This window comes from Ranitomeya variabilis, chromosome 3 (assembly GCF_051348905.1).
Source record: "Ranitomeya variabilis isolate aRanVar5 chromosome 3, aRanVar5.hap1, whole genome shotgun sequence".
Classification (NCBI taxonomy): Eukaryota; Metazoa; Chordata; class Amphibia; order Anura; family Dendrobatidae; genus Ranitomeya; species Ranitomeya variabilis.
The window spans coordinates 352,612,930-352,628,891 of record NC_135234.1 but is presented as its reverse complement, the minus strand read 5'-3'; the positions used below and the strand labels follow the sequence as shown (position 1 = coordinate 352,628,891).

General features: G+C 44.2%; 1 protein-coding gene across 1 annotated transcript; it reads right to left on the bottom strand.

The window, feature by feature from the left end:
* Window positions 1-316: 316 nt before the first annotated feature.
* AIRIM (AFG2 interacting ribosome maturation factor) lies at window positions 317-15,944 on the bottom strand. Its single transcript, XM_077295889.1, has 5 exons — window positions 15,790-15,944; window positions 12,060-12,332; window positions 10,438-10,617; window positions 7,276-7,397; window positions 317-867 (listed from the first exon to the last, which is right to left on the bottom strand). Exons 2-5 carry the CDS (start codon window positions 12,329-12,331, stop codon window positions 815-817), a joined length of 627 nt encoding a protein of 208 aa, XP_077152004.1. The 5' UTR covers window position 12,332; window positions 15,790-15,944; the 3' UTR covers window positions 317-814.
* Between the last annotated feature and the right edge of the window lie 18 nt (window positions 15,945-15,962).

Sequence of the window (15,962 nt, the reverse complement as noted above, 5' to 3'; positions counted from 1 at the left end):
ATTGAAGAACTGAAATAATTTTTTGATGATATTCTAATTTTGTGAGATGCACCTGTGATCGTACAGCCAGCGGTTGGTACATGCTGCCCAAGGTTTGGGCAGCATGTATCAGCTGACAGGTTCCCTTTAGGGAATCCTCACAATGCACGCTGTGATTATTCTTTGGTGCTTGCACCTGGAGCAGGCGGTCCAGGATGTGATTTGTATACTCATGGCAACATTCCGACTAGACTGCAGACTTGTAGTCCAAAGCACATATATATTAACCTGGGTTTTGTCTCCTGTAACAATAAACACTGAAACATTCACAAATGACTACTTTATAATTCTTTATACAAAATTCTAGATCATAATTTACACTACAAGACTGGTGTAAGATAAGACACAGCAGCTGAAAGGTTTGCCAAAGTCAGAGATGCACGGCTCTGCATGAATGTCCAGCGCCCTGTTCAAGGCTGACGTACAAAACTCCAGTCCTTATATAGCAAGACTTTTATGTTTAAATATATAGTCCAAGATGAAACATTAAACATTTACAGATGTTCTTTATTTCAGGAACCTGCTTTCTTGATTTGTAGTAGTCCTCGGTGTCACACACATATAGTATTTATCTCCTACCCAGTGAATCGTTCATAAATGTTCATATCAGGAACCCCATATAAACAGATGGTATTCTGCTGGAGGAATACTACAAGTATTGGTTCAGAAGTACAAGCAATGATCTGCTTCTCCGCTGGGCTGTACAATGTTATACTTCAGACTGAACATGCAAATAAACCACTGGAACCAATTCGCAATGCCGATAGGAAGTCTGTCAGTGGCTTGAGTTTGTGGCTTCTCGAAAGAATGATACATTCAGCAACATATCTGTAGGTAGACAAAGGAGTTATTACAATCTGAGTACAGTATAAAAAGTACATATAGACATGTCCATGCAGCTAGGTAAGCGAGTGTCACACTTACTAAAACTGGCACCCTTGGTGGGATCCACAGTGTCAATATGTGAAACCCACTGTCATGAATGCAACCAGGCCCTCCTTGAGAGAGTGACATAATTAAAAAATTATTAACTAGCTGTTTTACAGTGGCATGTAAAAGTTTGGGCACCCCTGGTCAAAGTTACAGTTATTGTGAACAGTTAAAGGGAACCTGTCACCACGTTTTTGGAAGATGGGATAAAAATAGCGTTAAATAGGGGCAGAGGTGGGCATTACATTAGTGTGTTTGTTATGCGTTTATTACCCACCTAAGTTGCCGAAATACCTTTGCAAAGTCTCCGTTTTCGCCTGTCAATCAGGCTGGTCTGGTCAAAAGGGCGTCTTGTCTTCCCCCAGATTTTGCGTAGTTTTCCGTTGGTGGCGTAGTGGTGTGCGCATGCCCAAAGTCCTGAATCCTCTGCCAGGGGATTTAAAAGAGCGCGCTGTTCGTTTTCATTGGTGATCGGTGGGCGCGGCCATCTTCCTTTGGCCGCACGTGCGCAGAAGCGGCGCTCTGCTGGCCGCGGCTTCAGGAAAATGGCCGCGGGATGCCGCGCGTGCGCAGATGGATATCGCGGCGGCCATTTTCCTGAAGCCGCGGCCAGCAGAGCGCCGCTTCTGCGCACGCGCGGCCAAAGGAAGATGGCCGCGCCCACCGATCACCAATGAAAACGAACAGCGCGCTCTTTTAAATCCCCTGGCAGAGGATTCGGGACCTTGGGCATGCGCACACCACTACGCCACCAACGGAAAACTACGCAAAATCTGGGGGAAGACAACGCCCTTTTGACCAGACCAGCCTGATTGACAGGCGAAAACGGAGACTTTGCAAAGGTATTTCGGCAACTTAGGTGGGTAATAAACGCATAACAAACACACTAATGTAATGCCCACCTCTGCCCCTATTTAACGCTATTTTTATCCCATCTTCCAAAAACGTGGTGACAAGTTCCCTTTAAGCAAGGTGAAGATGAAATTATCTCTAAAAGGCCTAAAGCTAAAGATGGCACATTTCCTTTGTATTTTAAGCAAAAGATATATACATACATGAGGTTATATTTTACATTTTAAAAATTACATAAAGGAAAATGGGCCAATGCAAAAGATTGGGCACCCTCGGAGATTTGCGTGCTCAGATAGCTTTGACCAAGGTTTCAGACCTTAACTAGCCTGTTAGGTTTATGACTTGTCCACTATTAAATTATCTTTCAGACAGGCCAGCTAATACAAATTTCCCTGCTTTTTAAAAACCCTCTAACCTTGTGCCAAAAAACAGCAGCTGCCTACCACTCTGAAAATTAAAATGGTGGCAGCCTACGAAGCCAGAAATGACTATAAGGAGATAGCAAAGCGTTTTGAACTTGCCCTTTCCTCAGTTTAAAATATAATTAAGAAATGGTAGTTAACAGGAACAGCGGATGTCAAGGTACAAGCAAAATTTCAATGAGAGCTGCTCATAGGATTGATATAGAGGCAAAGCAGAAACCCCATTTGACTAAAAAAGACCTTCAGAAAGATTTAGCAGACTCTGAAGTTGTGGTATATTCTTCTACTGTTCAGAGACCCCTGCACAAATATGGCCTTCATGGAAGAGTCATCAGAAGAAAACCTCCCCTGCATCCTCACCATAAAATTCAACGTCAGAAGTCTGCAAAAGAGCATCCAAACATGCCTGATGCATTTTGGAAACAAGTCCCAGAGGAGGTGTGTAACTAGATGAGTGTAAGAGGCGACCCCTGCAGCGCAGAGATTCACAGACGTAACAATTCTCTAAAATTGCAATTCTATTTTACTATCTATACACAAGCTCACCCACTGAGGGGAGTATCTAGCTAAGGTTCACACAGCCTTCTTAGCAAACAAGGTCTCTAAATGAGAATTTAGGTTTGGCACCAAACTCTCTCTAAAATCTTCGTGCATGCACCCACCGGGATCCCTGTGGTGGGGCCTGAGCTCAGGAAATACCGGCCGTTAACTGAACACAGAAGTGGGTATCTAATCGTCAGAACGGCGGTTTATCTGGGAGACCGTGCAGTGGATCCTGGGCTTGTCACCTGGAGCGCAGTGTTTGCCTGACAGGTTAGGCCTCTTTCACACTTCCGTCGTTTAGGGGCCGTCGCAATGCGTCGTTCTGTGGAAAAAACGCATCCTGCAAAGTTGCCCGCAGGATACGTTTTTTGCACATAGACTTGTAGTACCGACGCATCGCGACGTATGGACACACGTTCCATAAGTCGTGCACTGGATGCGTCGGTATTTGGCGGGCCGTCGTATCGAAAAAACGTTCAAGGGAACGTTTTTTCGTACGCTGTGTCCTGCATTTCCTACCGCGCATGCGCAGCCGAAACTCCGCCCCCTCCTCCCTGGGACTTTACAGTGGGCAGCGGACGCGTTGAAACACTGCGTCCGCTGCCCACGTTGTGCAGAATTTGCACAACGTCCGTCGGTATGTTGCACCGACGCTTAGCGACGGCCCCGTACTGACGGAAGTGTGAAAGAAGCTTAAGCAGAGGCCATTCACGTCACAGCCGATGCTTTGGGTTGAACCCAACTCTGTATCCAATCGCAGTCGCCTCACCAACGTGATTCTGTTTGTCTGACAGGAATCACAGGGACAGTTGCACCTTTCCTCAGTACTTCACACAGCCGTTCTTCTTAACTTTCCTGTCACATCTGTCTCTCTCTAACTGCACTCTAAGATGGCCGCCTGCAACTCTCTGTCATCCTTCAGTTTTTCCAACTGTCACTGGGGGCGGCTCAAACTGGTTATCTCTCTGTGTGCCAACTGACATACAGGTGACAGTCCTATGAATCTGCAAACCGCTGCCATCTAGTGGCTAAAACACCAAAAACATCTTTATGTTTACACAGGTAAATGTGTGTGGGGCGGGAATCTTCAACCTCTCCCTCACATGTGTATGCAGCAGAGCTGTGTGTGTATATATGAATGCAGCAAAGTTGGATGTGCATGTGTATAGAAGACCTGTCTGTGTGAATGTACCCAGCACTACTGCTGGTGCATACATGTATGCAGCAGAGCTTTATGTGTGTGTACTGTGTATGAAGTAGTGTTGTGTGAATTTATGTGCTGTAGAAAATGTGCATAAAGTTAATGCTGCACAGTTGGATGTGTATAATGTTCATGCCACAGAGAAACACTAACAGGAGCTATTAGAGAGATCTTGTCAGCATGATTTAGCAATGTAAAATAAAGGCATGGCCATAATGGTGCTGCTATACAGATTAAAACAAAATCTTTAGTGAAGAAATCCGTGTTGTGGTGGTTCTTCAATCCACATTTAAAGTTTTTGGGTATTAGCTTTAGGGGTATAGAGGCGGGACTGATGGTGGGTCCACGGCTCCTGTCCCGGCCACTCTGCCTGCCTCTGGTGTCTGTGTGACAGGTCGCTGCTTGTGAGTGACCATCTTCATGTCTGAAATTTTGCAAAGTGGAATGTGTGAATTTGGCCTGAGAGGCAGATTGTGGCTGTATACCAGAGCCTACACTTGACACGTATGGAGTGGGCTCAGCTCCTGAACCCGCTCCCTACACCCTTCCCTGACATGCACCATACATGTACAGCAGATGTTGGCAGGGCTGTGAAGTCGGTAACCCAAACCTCCGACTCCCGACTCCACAGCACGAGTCACTACTGAGCATGTACATAAAGTGCAGCACAGATTCATCTCAACTAAAAGCCCAGATCCTTAGACCAGGAACAGAACAGACATGCATAGGACATTTCATAACCTTCCCAAATTATTATGAAAACATTTACAGCACTGAACTACTGAACCCAATGTATTATATATTTTAGGAGTCTGTCCATTTTATACCGACTCCACCAAAATGGACTCAACTCCACAGCCCTGGATGTCGGAAAGGTATTTACTTTTAAAAGGTATGATCGGAGTAAGCTCTGGTTTCCGATATGTCTGAGTGTCTGTCTGCAGTAGGTGTACATCCTCGAAAATGATGCACGTCAAAGCACAGGTTCGCTCTGTCTATGGGCACATCGGAAATAATATGTCTAAATCCAATTTTGCTTATGGGGGATTGGATGTAAGCCCTGTCGAGCCCACCGAGCCTGTAACTAAAAGCAATGTGAAAGCACCTTTTCTGTGAATTCACAGGTCATACCATTCCTCAGCCCATCATTTCATGTAAGACAAGAGGCGGATGAGCAGTACAGTCTGACAAAGGTAAACACTAGTCAGAGGTCCTCTGACAATGGTGCATGTTATTAAGGTACCTTCACACCAAGCGACGCTGCAGCGATATCGACAACGATGCCGATCGCTGCAGCGTCGCTGTGTGGTCGCTGGAGAGCTGTCACACAGACAGCTCTCCAGCGACCAACGATGCCGAAGTCCCCGGGTAACCAGGGTAAACATCGGGTTACTAAGCGCAGGGCCACGCTTAGTAACCCGATGTTTACCCTGGTTACCAGCGTAAATGTAAAAAAACCAAACAGTACATACTTACATTCCGGTGTCCGTAACGTCCCCCGCCGTCCGCTTCCTGCACTGACTGTGAGTGCCGGCCGTAAGGCACAGCACAGCGGTGACGTCACTGCTGTGCTCTGCTTTTACTTTACGGCCGGCAATCACAGGCAGTGCGGGAAGCGGACGGCGGGGGACGTGTGACAGACACCGGAATGTGAGTATGTACTGTTTGTTTTTTTTTACATTTACAATGGTAACCAGGGTAAACATCGGGTTACTAAGCGCGGCCCTGCGCTTAGTAACCCGATATTTACCCTGGTTACCATTGTAAAACATCGCTGGCATCGTTGCTTTTGCTGTCAAACACGACGATACACGCCGATCTGACGACCAAATAAAGTTCTGGACTTTCAGCAACGACCAGCGATATCACAGCAGGATCCAGATCGCTGCTGCGTGTCAAACACAACGATATCGCTATCCAGGATGCTGCAACGTCACGGATCGCTATCGTTATCGTTGTAAAGTCGTTTAGTGTGAAGGTACCTTTAGTAGAACATACAGCATAATGGCATCACACTGAGGCCTTTCTCCCATCTAGACTTTCTCAAGGTCACATACCTTGAGAAAGTCTGGATGGTTGAAAGACTTGGTGTGATGCCATTATGCTGTATGTTCTACTAATTACATGTACATGCACCACTGTCAGAGGACCTCTGACTAGTGTTTACCTCTCCAGCATGGCCTCTCCCTGAAGGATTGCCTAGAGCAGCACAATTGTCAGACTACAATGCTCAGCCTCCTCTCATGAAATGATGGGCCAAGGAAGTGGCATGATCTGTGAATTCACAGCCAGGATTTGCATTATTTCCTTGACAGGACCCCCGTTTTAATATTTATTTTCCCTGCATCAATAGTGAGTAAACAGCGGAGATTCATCATTCCACTGATTGCATAGTGTGAACTACAGCCTTCTTATTAGCACCTAATGAAATCTGGACTCTCCCATTATTATTCACTCGAATATTCACGTGTTGATTAAATTGTGAATATAGCTCTACGGAAAACACGCTTTTCTCACTTCCAATGTTGTTTAAACTCTATGAATGCTGATTCAGACATTTACAGCAGTCATCTATTAATTGCATGAACCACTTACCCCAATGCCTGCAGTTTGTATGATTACATGTGTTGCATAGTTGTGAATATTTCAGCTCTTAGGGAGTTAAACACTAAAGCTGGCTACATTTAGATATCTTTATATCCAGCTACTTACTACTTGCAAAATATTACATTTCTGCTATTGTTTTTGTTTTCTTATTGGCCAGTGACCAGCTAATGTGTTTTTTACGTTTTCCATGTTCAATTTGTTTGTATGCACATTATTGTTTCTATGTGCACAATTTTTCCAGCAATGCATTTAATGTTTGGAGAGTTGAGAGGATTTTCTAAATAATAAAAATTAGACTAATTATCGGCATGTATGCTTTCAAATATGGGGAATGAATTTCAGGGCCAGAAAATAGAAACCCCTATGTAATAATCATCTACCTATAAGAGGAAAATATATACCTAAACACCAAACTATATTGTTAGATTTAATCCTGAAACCCAAATGTCCAGATAGAGAGCTGATGGAAAGTCACATAGGAAGGCATGCTTACAGATGCCATAGGCACAATACCTTCTTCTATTAGCCAAAGCAAATGCCAGATCTTGCCTTGCTGAGCTGGGCATGACCAAGACTTACATGGTCATCCATTCATTTTTTAGGGCTCTGTAGAAGCACATTTTCTTTGCTCTAGTGTTATCTTCTGTGTCAGAAGATATATTTCAATCATTTATACAATACCTTCAACAAGATGTTGCTTTGTTGTGACTTTCTCATTTAATCGTTCCCAAGAATGAGTTAAATCTTTGATATCTGACAATCGGTTACCCTGCACATTTAGAAGAAGCTTCCTTTGTAGGTATCTATGACATAATTAAGGCACATTTTCCAAGATGGCACTCAGACTTTTCTAAACCCTTGAAGTCTCTTTCCCATGACTAGCTGTGTGCTCATCTAATGAAGGATGCTGATGTTATCCAACTCTTTTAACCCCTTTATGACATCCACCGTATATATACGCTGCAGTGGGAAATGCGTTCCCGCAAACCGCCATGCATGTATGGTGTGATGATCATGGCCAATTCCCTAGCACAGCCCGCAAAATCATCAGCAGGCGTCAGCTATATCGCATAGCTGACAGCACACAGAAGTGCCCATGACTGGTGCTAATGCCTCTCTCCTTGCTCCGATCGGCACAAAGCAATGGCAATCGCCTCACTCCGATGGTCTCCATGGCTGAAAAATGGCAGCAGGGTCACCCAGGTATGGTGGCCTGTAAGATCCTGCCTTGTGTCTAATTGGCAGCTCTAATATCAGATTATTAGATCAGCGATTAGACCAGGAAAAGCTGAAGTCCCATACTGGGGCTAAATAAAAAAGCAAAAAGAAAGTGAAATAAAGTTTGTAAATATGTGAAAAAATAAAAGGGAAATTTAAAAAAAATGGAAAAATGTTTTGCAAGTACAAAATCTGGTTATTTCCGTAAAAATAAAAGGAAAGGAAAAAAGTACACTTTGGTATGCCCGTGTCTATAACAAACCAATCTGTAGAACTGTCATATTATATAAACCGTTTGGTGAACACTGTAAAAAAATAAAATAAAAAAACAGACCAAACATTTTGCTTTTTGGTAATATTAACATACAAAATATAGAATAAAAAAAGGTATCAATAAATACATAATTTTGTCCCCCCCAAAAATAAGCCCTTATATAGCTCTGGTGATCAAAAAAATAATAAAGCTCCGGCTATCAGAATATGATGATGGAAAAACAAATTGTAAGCAAAATATTTTAGTTTGCAAAAGAAGCAAAACAAAAAAAGACCTATATAAATCTGTGACTGCGATAGTAATGACCCAAAGAATCCAGTTGCCTGATCACTTTTACTGCACAGTGAATGGTGTGAAAAAAATAAAACTAAAAACCATTTATGAATTTCTGTTTTATGTTGACTCAGCCACCCAAAAATAGAAAAAAGCAATAAAATAAGGTATGTAATCCAAAATGGTACTAATAAATTGTCAACTCACCCAACAGAAAACAATACCCTACAAAGCTCGATCAGTAGAAAAATATAAAAGTTATACCTCTCAAAATATGGCAATGCAATAACAAATACTTTTTTTTTTTTATATAAATCAGTGGTTTAGTGTGCCAATTATGAGAATACTTTAGAACCTGAGGTCGCTGGAATTGTACTGACCCGAAAAATTAAGTCGTCTTATCACAATTACTGCACAGTAAAGAGAGCAAAAAGGCATAAAAAAACCATAATTCCTAAATTGCTTTTTTAATTGTTCTTTCTATTTCGCAATGATTAAAATAAAAAGAAAATAAAAAGTTATGTGCCCACTAGTAAACAAATAAAGCTGCACTCTGTAGTGCTATAAGCGTGTAAACATGTAACATATGAAATATGAATTGCATTACTGCTCTAGATAATAAGAAAACATGGAGATACTTAGCACATAATTTGGCCAATTCATGCAAGCCCAGCAGAAAACGACAAGGCGATCTCTGGTTGCTGGGAACCTATCCAATGTGAATCCTCTCTAAGGCTACTTTCACACATCAGGTTTTTTGCATCAGGCACAATCCGGCGAATGTTGGAAAAAATGGATCCGGCGCAGATTGTGAAAAACTGATGCGACGGATCCGGTTTTTCGAAAAAAAATTTGGAGTATGCTCAGTTTAAAAAAACTAAATCCGGCGACGAAATCCGTCATTTTCCGGATCCGGCACCTTCCGACTCCCATAGGCTTCCATTCTAGCAAACAGTCGGAAGCACCGGAGACAAAAAATGTTGCTATGGACGTTTTTTCCAGAAACCGGAAAGGCAGATTTGCCGAATCCGGCGAAAACCGGACAAAATGTTATCCAGCACTAATACAAGTCTATGGGAAAAAAACGGATCCGGCGGCAAAATTCGCTGGATCCGTTTTTTTTAAATTTAGCCGGATTGCGCCTGACAGCAAAAAAAACCTGATGTGTGAAAGTAGCCTTAATGTCTATAGAAAAAACAGCCGCACACTCAAGACTTGCAGGTTTTTACGTGAAAGTTGTATTTTTTATTTTTAGTACAGGCATCACCAAATGCTTATTAGTGTTCAGAGAAAATGACGGATACTTTAAGTTACGGTTAACGTTTCGACCAAGGCTGGTCTTTGTCAAAACCACACTTTTAATGGAGGGTAGAAAAGGTACAGAGGCAGTCCGGAGTGGGCGGAGTCTGCAAGGGTCCTGTAGCACTGAGTCCGTCTCCTTGGTGATGCAGTGCATTATTGAAAACCGGAGCATTGCGAGGAGCGGGAACGCTGCGGGGGACGCCGGAAGGTGAGAATATCACGATTGATAATTTTTTTTTAACATTATATCTTTTTACTATTGGTGCTGCATAGGCAGCATCAATAGTAAAAAGTTGGTCACACTTATCAAGCACTATGTTTGACAAGTGTAACCAACCTGTCAATCAGTTTTCCAAGCGATGCTACAGATCGCTTGGAAAATGCTAGCATTCTGCAAGCTAATTACGCTTGTAAAACGCTAGTGTTTAGAAGGAATACGCATGCTAATTCATGCATTTTACTGGCGGCACAGTTGAAATTCCGGACGTGTGCACATAGTCTTAGAATTGCTAGTTCCAAAAGGTGGCACTAGAGTTCTAGTCCTCTTCCTCTCTGAGGCAATTTACATGATTATCACTTCATTATCACATGATTACATGATTTACATGATTATCACTATATATATATATATATATATATATATATATATATATATATATACACACTGGCTAACAAGGTACAAAGATATATTTTTCCTGCGTCAGATGGCAGAATCTTGCGCATAAAGACGTGACTTTCCTTCAAAAAGGAAAAACTTATTTAGAAAGAAAGGATACTGGCTTCTGTAATATTTTTCGGTGTCTTGCAGCCACTCCAACATATCGGCTATAGAAGGGCTGTGACAAGTGCGTTCCAGGGACGCCTCGAGGCTGAGCCTCTCCATGTTCACCTCATAAACATAGAGGACCGATCCCAACTGGTGACTGACAGAGTCTCTTACTCCTTGGAGTATACACCTGTAATAATAAATCATGTTATTATAAATAATATTGCATGTATCTAACCTGCGTGCGCAGATGGAGCACTCTGCTGCCTGGGCTTCAGGAAAATGGCCGCCGCGATCTCCATCTGCGCACGCGCGGAATCCCGCGGCCATTTTCCTGAAGCCCGGGCAGCAGAGCGCTCCATCTGCGCACGCGCGGCCAGAGGAAAGATGGCCGCGCCCACCGGTAAACGGCGAATAGCGCAGCCCGCGCTGTTTTGAATCTCCTGGGCAGTGGATCTTCACTTTGGACATGCGCACACCACTACGCCACCAACGTAATGATGAGCAGGTTTCTGAGGGAAAAAAAGCGCTGTAACCACGCCCATAGGACCAGACCAACTTGAGTGACAGGACAAAACGGCCACTTCACACAGGTGATGGCAACTAACACAACGAAAGAAAAAGCGTTGCTGAGCTGTAAAAAAACACAAGTGATGATTCGGGACCTGTCCAGTGGCCTGTGATTTGCAAGTCACATGTGTTTTATTGAAGCCTATGGAAGAAAATACCCAGGCCTCAAATCATTTGCATTTTTTTTTTTAAAGTCACTTTCCTTTTTTGCCTTGTGGTAATACTTGCCATTATTCTAAACAGCGCTTACGATTTATGAATTTAGTGGAAAGTCAAGAATGGTATTTTTAACGGTCTTGTTTTTGTCACTTTTTGATGACAAACGTTGCACATTGTGCAAAATAAGCTACAAAATTGCACCTAAATGATGGTGTTTTCAACAATATACCAGGAGGGAATTGGAATGGAGTTGCACCAAATTTTTGCAGTTGATAAACCAGGCAAAAACATCTGAAATCACTAAACTCTTCCAAAAAAAGTGAAAAATAAAATAGAAAGCCTGAACAAATAAAATAGACTTACAAAATGACAAAATATTAAATACTGAATTGGGTGCAAACAAAAAAAAGGTGCAACACACATACTAGATGAAAAACAGGCGCCAATGCAATGATAAATCAGGGACAATGCACATTGTTTTTTTTGTTTTTAAATATCTGAAGCCCAAAAAAGAAAATAGTAGATAATTAAACACTATGGCTATGTTCACACTAGGGGTTTTTTCAGGTTTTTTTTTCTGCAGCAAAACCTGCACTCTTTGCAGAAAAGAAGCAGCATTTTTTGTGCATTTTTTAAAGGAATGAGTTCTAGTTTCAAGTGACATCCAGACATTACCATGTACTGACGTGAAAAATGGATGAAAAGGAGATAACAGCAGTGATGGAACTTAGCTCTGGTCACTGCTGTTTAAGGCAGATGATGGCTGTGGAGCACAGCCAACATTTAACCTGTGTGGAGCATGCAAATCTCCTAACATATAATTGTATCATTGATGGTTTATTAATAAACACGGATCTAAATTCTAGTATACAAACTTAAATTTCAACCACAGTGAAAACCTACATGTTCTCATTGAGTTTCTCAAGAGTTAGGTCAACAGCAGCCTCAAGCTTGTAACGAAGGCGTTCTTGTAGATCAGTAAAGGCACTGAGGGCAGTCTTCGAAAAGACAACTTTCTGGCAAGCCTGCAGCTGCTCCGCCAGGTTACTCAAGGAGCTCACCAAGGGAGCGCACTCAAATATAGCACGGTTCCATTCCTTATGTTGTTGCTCTACAGCATCAAAGCACCGTCTAAGGGACTGCTGAACAGAAAGCAGGGCGGCATCTTCTGGCATTCTAGAATGGAAATTTATATATTGTAATCCATTACATAATATAGAAACATATGTTTGCAAGAAAAACATAAGAGAACACTGTAGCATGACCTATACTGCTAACGCGAGTGTAGACAAACACAATCTAACTCAACGAATAACGTACAAACAGTTGTATTGAGCCAATAACATTTACTAATGATAATGTCCCATGCCATGTGTCATACTTATTAAGGGATGAAGGCTAGGTACACACTGTATACTCAGGAGGTATGCTACAAACAGTGTGCACAGTCAGGAAGAATGCCAAGGCATCTGTCCGCCATATGGACCCATTGCAAAAAAAAAAAAAGAAAACCATGTGGTACATGTTTCTTTGCAATGGTAATCTGTATAGTATGGTGCAGCCTACTGCTCTTTCTTATGTAATAAAACCGGTATGTGTGTGCGGATCTGCCGGACAGAAGCTGTCAGACTATTGCACAGGGCTAGCACATATGACGACATGTGAGGACGGCTTCCCCACTAAAAGCAACAGCTCTAGAGAACCTGACTTTGTATATATGACATGTCACCCACAATTACCCTTGGTACATGATGTGTTCAATGCTGCCGCAATAGATCATAGCAACATAGAATTCTGGAACCTCCCTAACGGTTTTAACCCTGTAAGCCACCGGGATTGCAACAGGATGACCACCAGGATGGTAACAGGATGACCACCAGGATGGCAACAGGTTGACCACTAGGATGGCAACAGGATGACCACCAGGATGGCAACAGGATGACCACCAGGATGGTAACAGAATGACCCTCAGGATGGCAACAGGTTGACCACTAGGATGGCAACAGGATGACCACCAGGATGGCAACAGGATGACCACCATGATGGCAACAGGATGACCACTAGGATGGCAACAGGATGACCACCAGGATGGCAACAGGATGACCACCAGGATGGCAACACGATGACCACCAGGATGGCAACACGATGACCACCAGGATGGTAACAGGATGACCCCCAGGATGGTAACAGGATGACCCTCAGGATGGCATCAGGATGACCACTAGGATGGCAACAGGATGACCACCAGGATGGCAACAGGATGACCACTAGGATGGCAACAGGATGACCACCAGGATGGCAACACGATGACCACCAGGATGGCAACAGGATGACCCCCAGGATGGCAACAGGATGACCACCAGGATGGCAACAGGATGACCACCAGGATGACCCCCAGGATGGTAACAGGATGACCCTCAGGATGGCAACAGGATGACCACTAGGATGTCAACAGGATGACCACTAGGATGTCAACAGGATGACCACCAGGATGGCAACAGGATGACCACCAGGATGGTAACAGGATGACCCCCAGGATGGTAACAGGATGACCCTCAGGATGGCAACAGGATGACCACTAGGATGGCAACAGGATGACCACCAGGATGGCAACAGGATGACCACTAGGATGGCAACAGGATGACCACCAGGATGGCAACAGGATGACCACCAGGATGGCAACAGGATGACCACCAGGATGGCAACACGATGACCACCAGGATGGTAACAGGATGACCCCCAGGATGGTAACAGGATGACCCTCAGGATGGCAACAGGATGACCACTAGGATGGCAACAGGATGACCACCAGGATGGCAACAGGATGACCACTAGGATGGCAACAGGATGACCCCCAGGATGGCAACAGGATGACCACCAGGATGGCAACAGGATGACCACCAGGATGGCAACAGGATGACCACCAGGATGGTAACAGGATGACCCCCAGGATGGTAACAGGATGACCCTCAGAATGGCAACAGGATGACCACTAGGATGTCAACAGGATGACCCTCAGGATGGCAACAGGATGACCACCAGGATGGCAACAGGATGACCACTAGGATGGCAACAGGATGACCACTAGGATGTCAACAGGATGACCACCAGGATGGTAACAGGATGACCCCCAGGAAGGTAACAGGATGACCCTCAGGATGGCAACAGGATGACCACTAGGATGTCAACAGGATGACCACTAGGATGGCAACAGGATGACCACCAGGATGGCAACAGGATGACCACTAGGATGGCAACAGGATGACCACCAGGATGGCAACACGATGACCACCAGGATGGCAACAGGATGACCACCAGGATGACCACTAGGATGGCAACAGGATGACCACCAGGATGGCAACACGATGACCACTAGGATGGCAACAGGATGACCACCAGGATGGCAACAGGATGACCACTAGGATGGCAACAGGATGACCACCAGGATGGCAACACGATGACCACCAGGATGGCAACAGGATGACCACCAGGATGGCAACACGATGACCACCAGGATGGTAACAGGATGACCCCCAGGATGGTAACAGGATGACCCTCAGGATGGCAACAGGATGACCACTAGGATGGAAACAGAATGACAACCAGGATGGCAACAGGATGACCACCAGGATGGCAACAGGATGACCACCAGGATGGCAACAGGATGACCACCAGGATGGCAACAGGATGACCACTAGGATGGCAACAGGATGACAACCAGGATGGCAACAGGATGACCACCAGGATGGCAACAGGATGACCACCAGGATGGCAACAGGATGACCACTAGGATGGCAACAGGATGACTACCAGGATGGCAACAGGATGACCACTAGGATGGCAACAGGATTACCACCAGGATGGCAACAGGATGACCACCAGGATGGCAACAGGATGACCACTAGGATGGCAAGAGGATGACTACCAGGATGGCAAGAGGATGACCACTAGGATGGCAACAGGATGACTACCAGGATGGCAACAGGATGACTACCAGGATGGTAACAGGGTGACAATGATGTCCTTCCATTTTCTGGCTGATGTCATTGGAGGCGGCTTATGATGAGGTATTTTGGTCTGTGGGACATCAGTCAAGCAGAGAAAGGAGCAGCTAGCATAATTCTTCAGAAGAAAAGCTGCTCCCCACGACTTCCTACAGGCAATTATAATAAGCTGAGTGCCCTGTCTTCAAATCACTTTATTTGTGTTACAATGCAGCAGCCAGAAAATAATGGAATATCAATGTATTTTTTCACATATTTTTGGCAATGTTTTTCTTTTACATATCATATTCTGTATTAAAAGTAAAAATAAATAGAAATTTAGCTATTTTCACATTGGCCAATGGAGCCATTTTAGAGTCCTACTTCCTGTTGTTTCAGGAAACAATACATGTATATAGCCACAACGGACAGATTCCCTAGCTCTTGTACTGAAAAGTGTAACCAGTCTGTGCACAAGTCATTGTGAAGGGAGCAGGGTCAGATATGCAATCGATTATTGTGTTATCAGCTGTGTATAGGGGCTGTGTATAGGGGTGTATGCCCCGTACTCGGTGAGGGACCACCATGACTGGCTGCCCCCCAGTGATCCAGCACACAGTCACTAACTGCCCCGAGCCGAGGAGCTGTACCTGAGAAATGGTGGGAGAGAGCACGGCCCTCTACGTCATCACTCTGCTCTGTCATCAAGCTTTAATGAAACGCAAGAGCACATGTGAACACTGCGGCCAGCTATGCATGGTGCGGCTTGTGACGTCCCGGTACGTCACTGGTTTATGGCATCTATTACAGCGGCGCACCAAGT

What these genes read in the sequence shown, in the direction of transcription:
- AIRIM (XM_077295889.1), bottom strand. Translation starts at nt 12,331, where the DNA reads ATGCCAGAAGATGCCGCCCTGCTTTCTGTTCAGCAGTCCCTTAGACGG. An exon ending in GAGAAACTCAATGAGAACAT is followed by an intron (nt 10,618 to 12,059) that starts GTAGGTTTTCAC and finishes TTATTATTACAG; the next exon opens with GTGTATACTCCAAGGAGTAA. An exon ending in AAAGCAACATCTTGTTGAAG is followed by an intron (nt 868 to 7,275) that starts GTATTGTATAAA and finishes GTCTACCTACAG; the next exon opens with ATATGTTGCTGAATGTATCA.